The sequence below is a fragment of the Quercus lobata genome, chromosome 10 (assembly GCF_001633185.2).
Source record: "Quercus lobata isolate SW786 chromosome 10, ValleyOak3.0 Primary Assembly, whole genome shotgun sequence".
Lineage (NCBI taxonomy): Eukaryota > Viridiplantae > Streptophyta > Magnoliopsida > Fagales > Fagaceae > Quercus > Quercus lobata.
Window position 1 is genome coordinate 54,657,834 of NC_044913.1, and position 19,062 is coordinate 54,676,895.

The 19,062-nt window shown below is 36.5% G+C and overlaps 1 protein-coding gene across 1 annotated transcript; it reads left to right on the forward strand.

Annotated features, from left to right (window-relative positions):
• Nucleotides 1-4,003: 4,003 nt before the first annotated feature.
• On the forward strand, nucleotides 4,004-7,657 carry LOC115962593 (serine/threonine-protein phosphatase 7 long form homolog). Its single transcript, XM_031081453.1, has 3 exons — nucleotides 4,004-4,121; nucleotides 6,429-6,535; nucleotides 7,136-7,657. Exons 2-3 carry the CDS (start codon nucleotides 6,431-6,433, stop codon nucleotides 7,427-7,429), a joined length of 399 nt encoding a protein of 132 aa, XP_030937313.1. The 5' UTR covers nucleotides 4,004-4,121; nucleotides 6,429-6,430; the 3' UTR covers nucleotides 7,430-7,657.
• The last annotated feature ends 11,405 nt before the right edge of the window (nucleotides 7,658-19,062 follow it).

Sequence of the window (19,062 nt, forward strand, 5' to 3'; positions counted from 1 at the left end):
ATCGTTGCATCCCGCCGCACCCGCACCCTATTTTTAAAAAAATTGTTGAGTCCTGCACCCACACCCGTACCTGCATCTGAATCTGAAAATGCACCCGTGATTCATAGCTGCTCCAGAAGGAATGAATGTGGACAAGCGAAGATTGATAGGATGCCATGAATTCATGGCAGCAAACCTTAGAGCAATTACATCAGATGGTGGAAAGTTTTGCAAAATAGAAAAAGGTAGTCCTTTTACACATTTTGGCCAAAAAACACCCACATCAGTGGGTGTAAAATTGTGCATTTATACACGGTTATTGTAACACTTGCATAAATATTTTATTAATTTTTTCTCTCTCTTTGTCTCTGTTGCTCTCACCTCACTCTCCGTGATCAACATCACACCACTGCTGCACGAAGAACTCGCCTGATCAACACACCACTGCCTTTGATCAACATCACACCACACGCCGCCTGATCAAATCGTTGCCGATCACTCTCCCCTCACTCTTCGTTTTTCTCATTTGATCAAAATCAAACCATTGCCACCAATCAACTCGTTGATCAAGATCAAACGACTATCGTTGATCAACATCAAAACACTGCCGCACAAAGCCTAATCAAATCGCCGTCGGTCAACTCACTAATTTCTCGTTGTTTGATCAGTGGGTTTCGGGTTAGTGGGTGATGATTTGACTTGGATTGAGCGGGTTTCGGCCTAAATGGGTTTCTGATCTTGGGTTGGTTTGATCTTAAGTGGTTCGCTGATTGGGTAGTGAAGATGATGGTGGTTGGGTTTGAGAGGGAGAGAGAGGCAGTGAAGAAAATAATAAAAAATGGTAAAAAAATGAATATTTTATTTGAATAAAGGTGTATAATAAATAAACTGATGTAGGCATTTTGTAAAAATAGAAGTGTAAAATAGAAAAAGTAGGTTTTACACGTGTAAAATGGAAAAAATTTTCCACCCACTGATGTAATTGCTCTTACATTGTAAGAGCATTAGCATTGGGAAATGCTAATGCCAAATCTAAAGGAAATTTAACATTTTTATCCCCAAACCCATCTGCATCAGAGAATGGTATACAGCACTATTGCAAATTTTTTTGCAATACTGCTACAGTACAATTCTAAACATAGAATTGTACTGTTCATAGTATTGTAAAAAAATAGTAATATTTTATTATGCTTTTCCCCGCGAAATCTTCTCTCTTCCTTCTCTGTTTCTCCGTTTGTTGCTCTCCTCTCTTCAGACCCAAACACCATCGCTGAAGCTTCACCAAGCCTCTCACCCATCTCCACTGCTGAAGCATCACTACCCACACTCACTGTCACCACAACCACAGGCACGACCACAGCCATAGCCGCCACAACCACCACCACCACCCACAACCTCAACCCCAACCACCATCAACCACCATAAACCAAAACCCACTCACCCACCCACCTGCCACCACCGTAAACCCCAACCAAAAATCAACCCACCACTAGTCACCACCACCACAAACCATACCCACCATCAACCAAAACCCATTTACCCACCTACCTTCCATCACCGTGAACCCCAACCCAAAATCAATCCGCCACCAACACCGTAACCCATACCCATCCACAACCCCAACCCAAAATCACTCCGATCAACCCACGAACCCAACCACAAAAATCAAACCCCAACCCAAAATCAATTCGCCACCAATACCGTAACCCATACCCATCCACAACCCCAACCCAAAATCACTCCGATCAACCCACAACCAGCACCCAAAGCCACTCCGATCAACCCACAAACCCAACCACAAAAATCAAATCCCACCAAAATCAATCAAAACCCAACAAAATTAAAACTCACCAAAAAACGATCCACGATCCACCGCAGAGACCCACGATCCGCGATCCACCGCCCAGCCACACCCAGCACCAGAGAGACCCACAAACTCGAGAGGCAGTCAGGCATAGAGAAAGGGAAATGGAGGGGCAGAGAGAAAGTGACAGAGAGCATGGGAGAGAGTGAAAAAAAGATGAAAAAAATGAAGAAGTTCCAGCAATTTGAAAATATATAGCGAGAAAGAGACAGAGAGCATGGGAGAGAGAGTGAAAAAAAGATGAAGAAATGAAGAAACTTCCAGCAATCTGAAAATATATAGCGAGAAAGAGACAGAGAGCGTGGGAGATAGAGTGAAAAAAGGATGAAAAAATGAAGAAGCTTCCAGCAATCTGAAAATATATAGCGGTTGGAAATAAATAATAAAAAATGGTTAAAAAATAATATTTTAATAAAAATAGAATTTTGGAATGTAGGAGAAAAGTAAAATGGTATGGCATAATGATAAAGTAGTGTTTTAGAATGATAAAATAGGATAGCATTAGCATTTTCCAATGCTAATGCTCTAATGTTTGCAATGCCTTGAAATTCCAATGATTTTGACCATATCAGAATTACATGCACGATAAAATGACCAAAAACAATGGAATAATACATGATGAAAAAAAAAAAAAAACCCCTACTAAAATAACAATTTTTAAAAATTAATTATTTCCTATAAGATATTCAGTTACCTAAAGTACTATACTTTCTCAAGAACCAAAACAATAATAATATGAGGTCTTAAAATACATTTTCTTTTCTTTTCCTGTGGGTTCTAGGCAACCAAACATAGCGTAAAAATGAAAATTAAACCAAAAAACTCCACCAATGAAAAAAAACAATTTTTTTCCAAGTCAAATCAAAGTCTCGTTTTCGTGAATATTTTTTTTAAAAAAAAGGCATAATTAACCCAAACCTACATGTCGAAAATTGGCTCTATATGTTCATAACTAAGCAATTTCTTACAAAAGTTCCAACATTCACTCAACTACCTAACATATAAAATCTGGTACATTTCTTAAACAATCCTCTTTAGTGGTTTAACTGAAACCTGCAGTTTGGTTGCCGAGAAACTGAGGGAAAATTAGAACATTAATATTTTTCAATTGTGTGCTGGCGGAAATCCCTACCAAAAAGTAAGCCAGAAGTTTGTAACAGCCACTGAGTGAGTGAAATTCTTAGGGTTTGTTTTCTGGAGTCAAAAAACAGCAGAAAACCCTAATGTTGTTTTCTATGTTATTTTCTCGGTAACCAAACGGAGAAAAAGTGAAAAATCAAATTTTGAGAGAGAGAGAGTTTATTTTCTCTAACCTGATTTCGGCAAAGCTTTGAGTGTGTGAAGTATGAACTATGAACTACAATCGCCCGCAAAAAAAAAAAAATTTGAGTTTGGGATTAGACTTCAGAGATAAAAAAGTGGGAATTAGGATAAGCTGCTCTGCGTTGCTTGATCTTCCATGAATGTTTCCTCATGCCACTATGATCATAACACGTGGGTCTACCTGCTGGACCCCATAATTTTTTTTTCTTTTTTTTTCTTTTATACATTCAATTGGGAGTGGGCTATTTGAAATTTTGAATGTCTCAATCACAAGTCTCAGATTTTGGCCGAATCCTTGTGCCTTTTGTAAAATGTTATTGCTAATTTTTATAAATCAACCTATTTGATTTAATTCTTGGACTAATTAATTATGAGGTCACATCATTTTTTTTTTAAAAATAGAGGATTCTGGCCTTTTGCCCTTTTTGCGAAACATATTTGGCATAATGCCCTTGTTTCGAAATTATATAGGGGCGTGCCCCTGTTTTGAAACTCGATCTTCGTAAAGGCGAGTTACTTAAGTAACTCGATTATGAAGAAACCGAGTTGTAGGCTGGTTCTTGCCACGCTGGTGTTCTAGCTTGGCTTTTGGGCAATAAAATATTCCCGCGTTACTATTTGGAACTCGTCAATGGGGAAAACGAGTTATATGCAGAATATGATCCAGTTTTTGAATGTAACGTCTCTAAAACTGTTTGTCTTCCTTCCTCTGCAGTCTACAGTCTCTCTCCCTTCCTCAGTCCGAGTTGTAGCCACCGCCAGTCTGTTCAGTAGCCACCGTCAATAGCCACCGTCAGATTCTCCTATTTCTACCCGCACCCAAACCAAATCGTTCAGTAGACCTTTTCCGAAGTTAAATCGAAACCCATACCCATACCCACACTTTTTCAATCTCAGCACGGCCGAAGCTCAACCCAATCTGTCTTCGGAGTTAAAGGATTGCAAACGTATTAAGGTAATTTGTAAATGCTGAGTTCAAATTTTAATTTTTTCCCTTTGCATGTAATCTGATTTGAGTGTCACTTCCTAAGTTTTTCGCTGTTAGATTGTTGTCTATCTGTATTCATAATTATTGTTTCTGTTTTAGCTTTGTTGGGTTTGGTTTTGAAGTGGGTTTGGTTTTGAAGTGTTTTATGACGCACATCTAGGGCAGGAATTCATGTAAAATACAGTTAGCATGATAACGGTGTTCATTGTTAGGGGAAATTGGTTTGTAATTCATATAGTTTGAAAGTGTATCAAATCAATCTCTATTTTTTCCAGAAATTATGTCACAAGTTATGTCATGATTTTGAATTAGGGAAAATTTCTTTTTAATTCAATGCTGAATGATGTTGAATTGGGAAGCTATTGGTTTTACAAGCTTCAAAGTTACTGGCTTTTACAAGCTTCCACTCTGTTTAGTTTTTATTATAATAGATATAATGTGTGTATAATGGATATGCATGCATATATGTACACACAGACCATGGACATCCTAAAACCTTTGCTGCCATTTACTCTGCTTACGGCTCTAACTGTGCCATATTGTTTTTATTCAACATCTAAGTTTTGGTTTGTAATTTTTTGTTTCATGTCATTATCCTTGTAATATCATACGGGAACATATAAACTTACTTACCACATCAATTGAAAGTCACTTACATTTTGTGTACAGATGCATAATTGATTGTCTTAAGAGACTAGAATTGTCTTAGAAGTTCTTAAAGTACTTTTTTTTTTTGGTTATTAGTATTCCTAGCCTTTGTAAGAAAGGATTTAGAAGTAGCCTATATAATGAACATTCCAACTTTTTTCAATCGCAATTGCTATCTCGTACCTAAATGTGAGTGCTTAGGAAAGCCTAGGCCTAGGTGTGATTGCCCAATGTTTTATCTTTGTTTATTTGATGTTCTTTTTATTGTTTAAATACCAAACAGCCATCAACACAATCAATATGTTATCAAGAATCTAGTTTAGTGTTGAAATTCCTAAAAAGGCTACATCAAATTTGGTATTAAAGCCCGTTTAAGCTCCTGTCTTGTGTCAGATTAGCAGCTTCTGTGGGTTATGTTTGGTGACTAAGTACATCGAATTATTATTATTATCATCTATTACATTTGAGGTTGAAAAGGGAACTTAGTGGCCTTAGTGGCCTTTTAGGGTCACCCAATCCTTTCATAATAGGTTGGGTTAGGTTAGGGAGCATTGAGATTTGTGGTGGCTTTTGGGAATGGAAATAGTACATCCTCTAGGGTGCTTCTGACGGACCTAGGGCTTTGTTTATTTATTTATTTTTTTGGTGGTTTGGCCTACTATACTTATTTCCCTAGGGTATTGATTTCTGTGTGTCAGAATTAATTTTTGACTCTATAAAGTGTAGGCTTTTGAATGGGGTTTGATATGTAATTTAATTAATGGAAAAGAATGGAATATGAATTGCCACTAGGCTTTTGATGCAGATGGAAAATTGCAATAAAGAAACAAAAGTAGGAATTAAATTGAGATTTGAGAGAGAGAGAGGTCATGTAGGTTGGCAGTGATAGTGGGGCAGGGTGGGTTGGTTGCTGTGGGGGGATGGGGGTGGTCAATGGATTGGGAACGAAAAACAGCAAAAATAATTACAAAAAAAAATGTTCACTGTGAGTTATCTTGGCTATAACTGGTGGATTGCTGGTCTAATCTTTTGTGTTGGAAGAGCTTTATTGGTGGGCTCGTGCAATGCTTTCTCTTGTGGTTTGGAGTGGTTAGCTTGGGGGAGGGAGTTGGCTACTTACTCGGGGGTTGGAGGTGTTCTGTTGTGCTCTCTGAAAATGTTTTATGTGTTTTAAGGCCAGGCCTAAAACCTTTTAGGCCTCTCTTAATTGTGTTTTCCCACCCAACCTAAAATATTTTCAGGAAAACTAGGATTCACCTGCACGAAACACATAAAAACAATGAAAACATTTTTGGAAAGCGACAATCTTTTGCGTTACTGTCAACATATTAGGCTTCACGAACTATTCCTTGTTTATATTTTAGTGTTTTACTTTAACTCTTCCTTAATATGATTAAATCGATTGAAAATCAGTGTATATAGATGCATGATGTATAATTCAGTTTAGCAATTATATGTTTTCAATTTTCTGTCAAATCTCTCTTTCACTCTGTCTCTCTGTATTTGTTTTTGTGAGTTTGTTGTAGAACATTCAATTACTTGCCTGTGTTTACTTGCAAAAGCCAAGCTTTTCTTCACTATTACTTGCCTGTGTTTACGTGTCTAACATGATTGCATGCGTGTTAGATATGCAGCAAGTGGGAAATGTGGATCCTGGACCGACGGTTGGTACACAGTTGACGCGGCAGCCGGTTCATCGATCCACGCTGCTTTGGGAGACGCCAGCCGGTCAGGTGTGTAGTTGTACTGAACTTTTGACATGTCGAAATCATTTAATTTTATTTCTGTACGGTTCTTTGATTCTTTGCAAATAGACGTTGGACATGGTAGAATGTTTTGGTTTACGCAGAATTGTATTTAATCCAAAGAGAAAATAGCATGAAGCATAAATAATCAAGAACATTGTATGGAGCAGAAATGTTCAAAGTCAGTACATGTCATTTAGAAGCTATAGTAATCAATAAAAAATTGAATCCGCTACTATTCTTTTTTCCAAACATGCGCACAGAATTACGCGTGGCTACACATAAGACAACTAACGACCTTGATTCCTAATTCCCTACTCCATTTGACATAGTGAGGCACTTTGCTCATTCATTTCAAAACATGATGCCCATCACCTTAGTGCTAATTTTAAACAATGTCATTCATGTTGAATTTGATCCTATCTGCTATTGAGGTAGAGCGAATAAGCAATTAACATTGTAACTAACGTTTTGCAAAATGTTCGGGACTAACTAGTTAGCCTACTGTTTCTTGCATATTATTATTATGTAGCATTGTTATAGTAATTTCGTGTGCACTATCCTAAGACAATGCTCTTTCGTGTGCAGGTAGTGCCAGGCGTGCTAAACTGCAGACGCCGAAGTTGCAAGTTACCCGAGCATGGGCTTGACCCACGGATTGCTCGGTACATAAATGAGGCGGGTTTTGAAGGGTTATTCAAGGTTCTAAACTTGGAAGTGGATTATGCGTTGATCACAGCACTAGTTGAGCGTTGGCGTCCGGAGACGCACACATTCCACCTACCGCATGGAGAGATGAGCATCACCTTACAAGATATTGAGGTGATGCTAGGGGTTCCTGTTGATGGGTTGCCAATTACTGGGGCTGTGAAGATGGAGTGACCTACGTTGTGTCTTGAGTTATTGGGTCATCGTCCACCAGACCCGATACCGCATCCCCATGAGAACACCTCTATCCTTGCTGGGGCGAGGCTCAGATTCACGTGGCTGGATGCACTATTTAGTGGTCCCCTAGCTGCGGATGCTACTGATGAGGTAGTGCAGCAACATGCGCGCTATCACATACTCGATCGGTTGGGGACGATTTTGTTTATGGATAAGTCGGCAGACCGGGTGTCAGTGCTGCCTCTACAGTTCCTAAACCCAATCAGCAACGCGAAGAGGTACAGTTGGGGTAGTGAGGCATTAGCCTGGTTGTACAGGCACTTATGCAAGGCATTGGAGTCGAAGGCGAAGCAGATTAGAGGAGCAGTGATGTTGGTGCAGCTGTGGGCGTATTCGAGGTTCCCACTGATATGCCCTGTTATGAGGTTGCCACTACCGCCAGTGGAGGCAGGTCCCTTTGCCAATCGGTATGTTATTTGAGTAGTTTGATACAATTGTCAAGTACTATTATTTTTTTTCAATAAATGTTTGGTATGATTTGTGGTGCCTACATATATTTGTAAGACTGTCTTGCTTTTATGATTAAAGCATGCTATTTTGCGAAAGACAAATTTCTTCACCTTATGTCAATCATTATATTTGCATGATTATTATTTTGGTTAGTCTGATTCCAATTTAAATTCCAATATCTTACTGCATTTAGTTAATATTAGAAATGCTAAAATGTATTGGCAATGCTAAAGCATTGTTGTTTTGGCCAATGTCCTTTTCTGCCTGGTAGTAGTTCTGAATTTGCAAGATAATTAGGGCCATAACCTAGCCAAGAGCCTTGTAGTTTAATTGGCACCTCCTAGTGTTTTTGACGTAGACATGCAGGGTTCAAATCCCCCACTCCAACTATCAAATTATGAAAAAATAAAAAATAGAATCAGGGCCATAACTTAACTTTACCCTATGCTTAACTATTTTTATATGGTAAGACAAATAAGTATATATTACATGTATATAACACCTCTAATACAGAAGAAGAAAGAAGAGATTAAATCATATACTTTCAACAAATCGCCAAGTCAAGAATCTCTCTATCTCTAGATCTTTCTAATTTTTAGTAAAATAAGTGGTGGAAACCCATAATGACTTGTGTTCGATATCATAGATAACCTTGGGTTTTCACTTCTCAGATGGTTTGGGTTTAATATTCTTCCTTCAAATTTCAATCTAATGTGTTTTTGATAATTGTGTATAGAAATGAAGTATTGGTTTTTTGGTTTTCAAAAATCATTCATCATAGAATATACATAAATTGATATATGAGATGTACATGAGTCAAGAGCTCCTTGGCACTAATTGTAGGACTTGGCTAACCAATATACATCACGGTGGGTTAGTAAGAGCTTAGAAATTAATTTAAATCCTCTTAGCTTTTCCATCGATGATTCTTATTCTTGGAATTCCTTTATCTCAGTCTCTAGATTGGGTGGTAGAATATTTTTCTGCCGTATGTCATTGTTGTTTAGTCTAAGGTTAAAGACCTCATGAATTATTTGGTATCACTTTTGATGTGTAGCATAAACATTTTATGTGGATTGGTAGTTGCATACATTGCCTGGTAAATGGTTATGAAGGTAATGGAAGTTCTGGTAAGTTTGAGAGTCTTGGATTTTTTTGGGGTTGATGGTAACTTTGATATGTTAATGAAGCTATAGGCCTGTTTCAAATCAAAATTGCCTCTATTAGCTTAGGGACTGGCCTCTTGTCCTAAAAGGGTCCATGGTCATGAGATGCTTACTAATGCCATAGGTTCAATCTACCTTTTGTAGCTTCTAATGCAGCATTTGAGGAGACAACTGCAAATAGATTTTAAACTTTGGTAGAATGAATTCAGTCCAAATAAATTTTTTTGACTATATTCTTTTGAGAAATAAATTTTGGTATCATGCTAAAACACTTACTAGAAAGTAATTATACTAAATGAAATTATGCACGGTTATGTCATTGGAGAATTTATATTTTGTCAATAAATAATATAAAATATTATTCAATATGACAATTTCTCCAATTTCTCTATAATGATCCACAATTTCTATAATTGCTCTACTACCCGGTGAAGGACAAATACCAGACCAACCCCAACCAAATTATCCAAATCCCAACTTTATCCACCACCATGAACGACCCATATTCCCTAATCACAAGTTGGTTTTGTGATTGTGGGGTTCCATTGTCGAATGAAAATGTTACAAACGAAAAGGGTAAAGAAAATTCAAGAAATTGAAAATACATTCACATGGAGTTAGTCACCATTTCTATCTAGTTTCCAATATGCTGTCTTCTGTCGAAAGCTGAACCCATTGAGAATACAGTAAATCAAACAGGGCAGGGAGACAATAATTCCCAATCCTGCAATTGCCTAACATAGATAGGGTACTAATGCACTACTTTACCCCTAACATCCAAAGAATCACTAACCCTAGCATGTTTGTTAGCTGCAATTTGGAAAGGATCATAAACTAACGTAAGCTAACCAATTAAAAGACTTGTTCCCACACCATGCATCAAGCCATATACCCTCACCCTCATGCCATCCCCAATTTTAAATCTAATAAATTTATAGGACTCCCAAGACCTGCTCTTATTCCTTTCCACAGTCCCACTCCGTGTGGAAATTCTACTCCGTCTGTAGTCCACTGGGAATCTTGCTCATATTTAATTCTCAGAAGGCATCTCCACAATTGGTCATTTCCCTGAGTAAAACACCATATTCACTTATCCAACATTGCAAAGTTGAAGGAGCTTAAATTTTTGAAGCAGACCAGAGCGGCCAGTGTGACGAGTTGATTAGTTTTGGTTTTGAGCAGTTTGATTAGTTTTGGCCCCTTTTTTAATTACTAAATTTTTTTATTCTCTTACAAAAGAAAACCTTGTATATTATTTTTTTCATAAGTAACAATCTAATGAAAACAAATATATATATATATATATATAAATAAATAACCCTTATATGTTAGGTTTACACATAAGCTAGCCCAACATTAAAAACTAAAGAATGTCAGGCCCTTGCAAAAACTAAACAATGTATTCATGTTTGAAATTCTTGATGGAGAGGTATTTATTGAGGAGGAAGTATAGTATCCCCTTTCATTTCAATCTGGGACTTTCAATAAGTCTTTCTTACAAAACTGTTTTGTCCCTCATTGATTTTGACTTGTTTTTATTTTTATTTTTTTAAACTGGTAAGTTATAGGTGCACCCAATGGGAATCCAAGATTGAAAAAAGGAGCCACTCTTTTTCTGTCTTTCATTGTAGAGAAGAAAAGTTCCAAACTTAGCATGATATTTTTTATTTTTTTGATATATAACGTTAGAACTTTTTATTAAAGAATAGCCAACCCAAGTACACTGAAAATGTACTACAGTGGCACGAATATTTGCATGATAATTATTTGGAATATATTATTTGCATGATAACTAATGACCACTGTTTGAAATTATATGTTTACTAGATGGAAGGGGCCGAAGAGCACGACAGAGCATGCGACACATGTGCTAGTTGCGTATCGTGCGTCACTGTCGAGTATACGGGCACACCAGGTATTCTACCGCTTCATGTCACAAGGATATAATTCTCTATTTTATTTTGGTTTTGACTTTCTAGGGTTGTCAACTACTGCATGTGTATAGTTAATAATGTAACTTTGGTCGATTAGACCATAGATATACAAGGCATTAGTTACGAATTATATTTGAAGGTGGGCAATCACTATAAAGTACCTTCATTAGTAATTTTACACTAATTTGATTCCACATATATTTAGTTGTGTACGCTTCAATTTTCTTCCTCGGTTTTAGCTACTGCAACCAGTAGTATCCGGGTGCATCTAACCATGTCAAATCCAATAATAGGGGGAAATAGAATAAGAGGGGGAAATAGGTCAAGAATGTCTTACGATTTTTAGTGAAGTGGTTCTTCAATGGTCTTATACATGTGTGCTCACATTGAGGATTGACACAAATAAGTACGTATTTCACTTGTTAAGAAAAAGTGTCGGCACACCCAAATATGCTTTAACATATGATCATTTGCTACTAATTAAACAGCTGCATCCTGAATTAGCTAGCCTTTGTGAAACAATTAAAATTTTGAATGCTACTGCAACTCTAGGCTTATGTCGACACTGCCTCAACAAGTCAAACATGGTGGTCAAGTTGCAGAACCTTGACTTGATAGAAAGGAAAATGAGTCAGAACAAAAAGCGAGTTAAATTCATCAAGAACAAGACAGGATAGCTGTATAGTTAGCCTAACAACTTCAAAACTTTTGCTCATCAGAAACCAAACACCCACTACCCATGTCTTGTGAACCAACAGAAAAGAAAATTTTTTGGATAGGATGACTCTGCTAAAAGCATCAATCAGAGAGCAGTGAGCAGTGCTCCTTTTCTAGTTGTCATGAGAATAGCATTAGCTTGATTCGTCAGCAACCTCTAAACATATTACTGAAATACAGTTAATCAGTCAAGAAGTGGCTTCAATAATACACAATTTGATTCTTTGATGAGGTCATGACATAATCTAGTGGGGCAATGGATCATAAAGTCTCAACATTAGGTCCTTTTGAAAAGTACATTTGGGTGCAGCTAAGAAAGCATGGGAAGAGAAAAAGAAAAAGTGATTTTGATCTAACTATTTATTAGTATATATATTTATATATAGTCATATCCTTAATTTGGTAACCAGAATCTTCTTAACTGCCAATCTTAATTAAGGTTCTAAAGACAACTTAGTTTCTCACCTCCTAACCACTGGTGTTTTCTTCCTTCCACCAGCAATTGTTGCTAATATAACTTCAAAAAGAAGTTAAGAACACCCTTTTCATTTGTTCAATGCTTGTGGTTTCAACAAGATCAATCTGTTCTAGTCCTTTTTAATCCTTTTTCCTTTTACAAAAACAACAATCAAGCATTAGTTTCAAAATTTTTGGGTCGGTTCTAGATATACTCAACAAATTAGTCAGGTCGACCATATGAACTCTTTTTTGCTGGTCATTTTATTGAATCGAAATCATACTATTTGTTACCTTACTTCCTTAATGGACATATCAAAGTTTACAACTTCTATTAATGTCATTTTTGTCTTCCTCTATCTTTTTTTACTTCCCAACTTCAAACAAGTCACTTGTTGTAATTAGTGCATTAATCATTTTCCTCTAAAATAATCAAAGTATCTCAAACGACTTCCTCTCATATTTAAATTCAAGAAAATTTCTCATGTTATTATGTGTGCAGATTTTGAATGATGTCCTTACTAGCTAGCTTTAAACCACAGTTTTATACGATCAAAATCTTCAAAAAGGTGTAAGGAAAAATATAGTTTCTCAAAAAAGGAGTGCAGTTTGTTCTATAGGAAACCTAGATAACTGTGTATTTGCTATCCACTGAAAAAGTTGGATGTCATTGATAGAAATTTACAACCTTGACTGGTAACATAACATAATCACTGTGGTGAGTTCATATGGACTCACAACATCAGCATAATCTAATTCATGATAAACTGTACTCCGACCTATGACCAATTTCATCATGGATACCTTGTCTTTTATCTTTTACTAGCTTTTAACCCGTGCAAATGCACGGGAATTTTATTTAAATATTTTTTTAAAATTTTTTTGTTGCATTTTTATAGCATCTCAAAAGTATTTTTCTTTCTTATTTAACATCATCAAAAGTAAATCAAATCATACTTCATCATAGTTACATATACTAACACACTTTAAATAAGGGGAAAAAATTAAACTTACAGTAGTGGAAAAACAAATACCTTTGAACATCATACAAATTTAGATTCATAGCTCAAAATAACATTTATAATCCTAAAATACTACATAACAGCAAATGGTGACTGATTCAGTTTCAGTCTTATTCCTATCTAGTCAAAAACAGTAAATAAAGATCTGGGAAGGGAAGGGACTCTTATGAATTCCATACAAAGGAAATGGAAAACATGAAAGCCCACTATAAATAGTAAATAAACATGTTTGCAAACACATTGTTTTTGAAAGTATGCTAAAGAAGCAATGACAATAAAACAACCAAAAACACCTCAGTCAGAATCCAAGCTTCATACGGAGCCAGTGCCTGTGCTTTGCATTGTACCTGAAACAAAAAACAAACATAACCAATAGGAAGAGTAAGAGTTAAACAAAGAATCAGAGACGAAGAAGCAGGAAATAGAGAGAACCTGATGGTATTGTCAGTCCTCATGCGAATCTAGTGAGGGATAGGCCTATTCTGCCTCATCTTCTTAGCCAGCTTCTTCTTTATCATGAATGTCTACTGGGACAGCTAAGGATACCATAACAATAATAATAATTACTACACAATAATCATTCAGACCCATATCATAAAAGTTACTCAAAATCAATCAGCATTTAACAGTTACAATCTGGTATTTCTGAAACCTTTTTTTGTTCCTCTGCCCCCGATAAAGTATTTTGCTCTCTGCGTAGAATGAAATATTAATAAGACAAACAGAAAGTTTGTTGTCTAATAACACATAAACAGTAGATACCATAGGTTGAAATTCAATCATAACTCTAAAACAAAGAAAGAACTGATGAGGTATCAAAAAAAAAACTTTAAAGGAACATTAATAGGTTTATGTCCACACCCTTATAATTCCACAAGTGCGAAGGCTCCAACAAAAGGCAAACACAAATAGAGAAACCAAGATTTCGAATTAGGATATAGCAAAAAACCAAAGACACAAATTTAAAAATGCTCATTACTGCCCAAAAAAAAATCAATAAAAGAAATCACAAATTAGAATTCATATTTCCAAAAGGCAAGAATTCAAAAATACTCCCTGTGAAAAATTACCAAAATCAATCTAAAAAAATTAAATTAAGTAGAAAACAATTCTAACCCAATTACCGTAGCCAAATCCAAATCTAACTCAAATACATAAATCCAAACCTATCCAACCAAATGACTAAACATAAAAATCAAGTTATGGTGTAATATAAAAATGAATAAAAAAACCTTTACCTGTAGTAGTTAAACAGTGGAGGGAGGCCATTTTTTTGTTGTATGGAGAGCAACGGTAGTGCCTGCCTGCAAATTGCTCTCTCTCTCTCTCCATTGATCTCTGTTTTTCTCAATGAATCCTTTTTTGTTTAGTTAAATAGTGTCTAACATAATACAATACAATGAAATAAACTCTCTCTGTTAAAATACAAACATGTACAGTGTCTACCATAAAATGGTATATCATTATAACCTGCAAGATCATGCTCCTTATTTTCTTTCCACCTCCATGTATTAAGAGTTCTAGAATAAAACAAAAAATCAGTAATTTTATCAAACAAATTGTATATGAAAAATTAAGTTGTTCTATTAGCAGAATTAGAAAAAAGATGTTAGAAATGAAAGATAAAGTATCATCAAGGATAACAGTAAAAGATGTTGGCAAAGGATTTGGTTTTCGTAGACCAAGGATATCCCAAATACATCCAAAAAGCAAGATTAACAACAATAAAACAATATGCCCAAATTTAATCACGATACCACATTTCAAATAAGATTGAAAAGGGAAAATAAATTTTAGAAATGGAAATAACCAATGATTTCAATCTTACACTTAATTTAATCTCAATGAAGTTATTTCAGTAATCTTTAAACAAAGAACAAAACAAAAGCAAATATCTAAAATTGAGCAAACAAACATTTGGATAGAAAACCCAAAAACCCAAAAGAAAAATGAATTAAATCTAAACCCATTAAACCAAAAAAAAAAAACTCAATTAAAGTAACGGTTTTTTTCTGTATGCTTGCAGTTCCGACGTTTTAAGTCTGGCGAGCGACCCAAATTGCAGTAAACATGAAATCATAGCTATCACAAGATTTAGGTTTTTACTTATAAAAATTTATAAAAAATCAAAAAACAAAGAAAGCCAAAAAAAGAAAACTCATTCTGTAACAGTACATTGCCGGTTGAAGGAAGCACGGATTTTGGTGGTCAGAGTCCGACGGTGGTACTGACCTGAGATGACTCTGCCTCTTTCTCTATTTCTTTCTCCAAATCTCATCGCCTCTCTATTTCTATCACTGTATCTATCGCCTCGCTTTCTCCTTTCTCCTGTAGCAATTTTTTTTTTTTAAAGTGGTTAGTTTCCTTTTGTACCAAGGGGCTTTTAATCAGTGTTATAACGTTACCAAACATTGCAATGTACCACTTTTTAAAGTTAAACATTGCAACGTCCGGGTTTTTTTAAGTTTAACTCTATACGTGTCAGTTTTTTAGATAGGCTTTTTTGCTAATGTGTCAGCACGTGGTTAAAGGCTTCTGCTATTATATATAGTATTAGATTTGGTTACAATCATATAAATGCAAGAACCATCAATTCTTTCATAAAGTTGAAGTGCATGATAAAGATGTAGGACACACTAGCTGAGTTATCAAAGTAGTCATCATGACAAGTACAACTAATTTGTCTTTTTTCACGTTGTCCACATATGATCGTCAAGTGATACTGTTTGTTCTAATTGAAGTGCAAAGAATAATATGTTAACTCATAAATCCAGCAGTATAAGAAATTCTTGGAGAAGAATTACGTTTAATTTTGATTGTGAATCAATGTCTGAGAGTCTAAATTATATATCAGGATTTTCTCAAGTCACCTTCACTTTATCCGACAAACAAACCTTTGCCAAAGTCAGAGATAATTAGTGGGGAACCACATTCATGCATATCATGAGTCATGACCATAAATATAAAATTATTGGAAATTCAATGATACATAAAAAGTAAGCATGCATGCTATAATTGCAGACATATTACTGATGCCAAGTTATAGCTCGAGCCAATAAAGGAATACGTATACAGAGAAGAAAATGTTTTTGATGACATGAAATAACAACTCTATCTAAGAAAGAACTGAAATCATACATAGGTATAAGGTGACAGCCATAATTAATAAGTAATTCTCTCCTTCATCATATTTTCTGATTCAAACATCATAGCTTTTTATTATGTGGCTGCCACACCGGTAGCACTCTGAGGTTCTCTTATTGTTGGCAGGCATCTTATTGTTGACCATTTCTGCAGGTTGTTTGGGAGCCCTACAGCGATGTCCTAGAGTTGTTGCCCCCATATTGCACTGCCGGCCGACAAATATGGAGGGCCGATGTGCCATTGATCTATTTTTGGATAGTAGAGGATCATCATCCCGAACGTGTCTTTCGTCAATTCGAGATGAAGCAAGTGCCATCGGATATTGTAGATACGTCCGTTCATCTCCACAAAATCTCCCTCCAAGGTAAACTAGATAAGGATTGGGTGCAAGAGCATGCTGTCTACATTGACCGATGGGCCCATAGAGAGGAACATATTGCTGACGCACCGGCATTGGATGGGGACACGACATACCTTGCTGCTTACATGGAGTCGTACCGAAAGACGACGAGACGGTACATTACACGCGACTCGGCGTATTGGGAAATCATGGTAAGGCAACAATTTGATGCTTCTTTTATGGATTGACAATATATGTGTGTTGCTGCATGCATTACGAGAATTTAAGTTTTATGGAGCCATTGGATCAATATTTTGATATTCATTTTAGAGAACATTTTCATATTCATTAGGGTATATTTATTTATTTTTAGGTTTGACAAATTGTTTTTGAACATGCGGTAATGAGTACCAATTAGTTATGGGTACTTTAAAGTATCGTCCCTAGCTAGCTTGGTGTTTTCCTCGGAAAACCCAGTCCATATCTTGCAAAAGTTGATTGAATTACATAGGATTGTATAATTTTTTTTATCATAATGGGGTTCCTAAAAAAGTTCTTGCGAGAGACAAGAGGAAGAAAGTAACCTAATCTTTTTTCCCCCTTCTTTTGAGATAAAAATTCTACATGAACCTAATTTAAGTGTAGTAAATTTGTGGAGTGACCATCACACCAAGAGTGTGTAGTGGTAAGTTACTTGGTCATGTTAATTTACTTAAATTTTGTCAAATAACAGTGAATGAAAGTTGCATTTTAAATTTTGTCAAGTAAAGCCTTCTTTGGTTCCTTAAGATTGTCTTTTGTCTTGTTTCTTCATTTAGTTTTTAAAGACACTGCAATAGTGTGCGATACCTTGGAATATAGTAAAAATGATAATTGCAAGTAGGATTAGCTCTTTCAATATCTTATAGATCGTACTTCTTTTTTCACGGGTATGCATAACCCCAAATTTGGTCCGTGTTAGTCTCATTAAATATTAATAGTATATAATTTCAAAGACAACCTATTTGGGGGACAATAAAAATTATATATATATAAATTATTTCTTAAAAAAAATAAAGATAAAACAGATTTAGTGCTGTGGACTTAAAGGCCTAGTGTTGCACAACACAAAACTAAACAAAGAAGTTTTAACGGGACTCATTTATTTTGCAGGTTGAGTCCACTGTGGAATTACTATTGCAATGCGAACCAAACTCCGCAGTGTACAATCACCTGAAGAGGACGCTGGACCTTGTCGGAGAGATGAGCCGAGCGGCATTGGAGAATGCGCGTGCCACGGTGACTGAGGCGAGCACACAGGCTACAGGCCGTGGTGGGGGAGGTCGTGGGGGAGGCATATATTAATGATTTGCACGGGCTATCATACCAAGGTCCGAACCAAAAGCAGACGCTTATTGAAGTGAAACGTGGGATACACACGAGAAAACTTAAACGGAAGATAATGTCAACTATGGGGTTAGACAAGGATACCCACGACATCTCCATTGTATTTCGGGCTCCGCAGCAACTAGTAGGTACCCAAGTGTTCTACAATTCAATTCCGTTACAATGCGACAATGATGCAAATATAATGTGGGGAGTGATAAAGCGGGCAGGGCAATTCATAGGTTCTGACTTGTATGTAACTGTCCACACTGTTGGGTTCAATGTCGACGGGGGTTCGCAATATGGCAGTAGAGTTGGAGAGCAAGAATCAGTTCCTGTAACCGTTGTGCACCCATCAGTTACACCCGAGACATCTTTGCCCTATAACTGTCAACCATGGAATGGGGTTGCAATGGACAATACTGAAGACGCCGAAGTGTTAGGGTCTATCCATACCCATGAGGATGAAGGATATACTCACCGAAATGAAGATATCCAAAACTACTTGGACGAGGCAACCGAAATGGATGAGACTCGAGATGTGTATGAGGAGTTCGTTGATAACGATGGACCGGTAGAGAATCCAGAATTGTTAGATGAACTACAACCAGAAAATAATCTGAACCCTAACCCCGAATGGTTCACGTCAAACACATGGGATGACATTAATGACCCATCACCTTCCCTGGAAACAGGTCTGCTGAGTTGGCGACCAGGGGATGAACCGAGCAAGGGGATGCTATTCAATAATAAAGCTGCGGTTCAGCACGCGCTAACCATGTTCTCCGTTGGGCTCAATAAAAAATTTAAGTACATGAAGTCAGACCCCGAGAGACTGGTTGTAACGTGTGTACACGATGCATGTCTATGGTCAATTCGAGCTATCTACAGCAAAAGGCACAAGCTGTGGATGATCACAACATCTAAGGGTCCCCACACTTGCTCGACACTCCAAGTGGATCATGATGGAAGGATG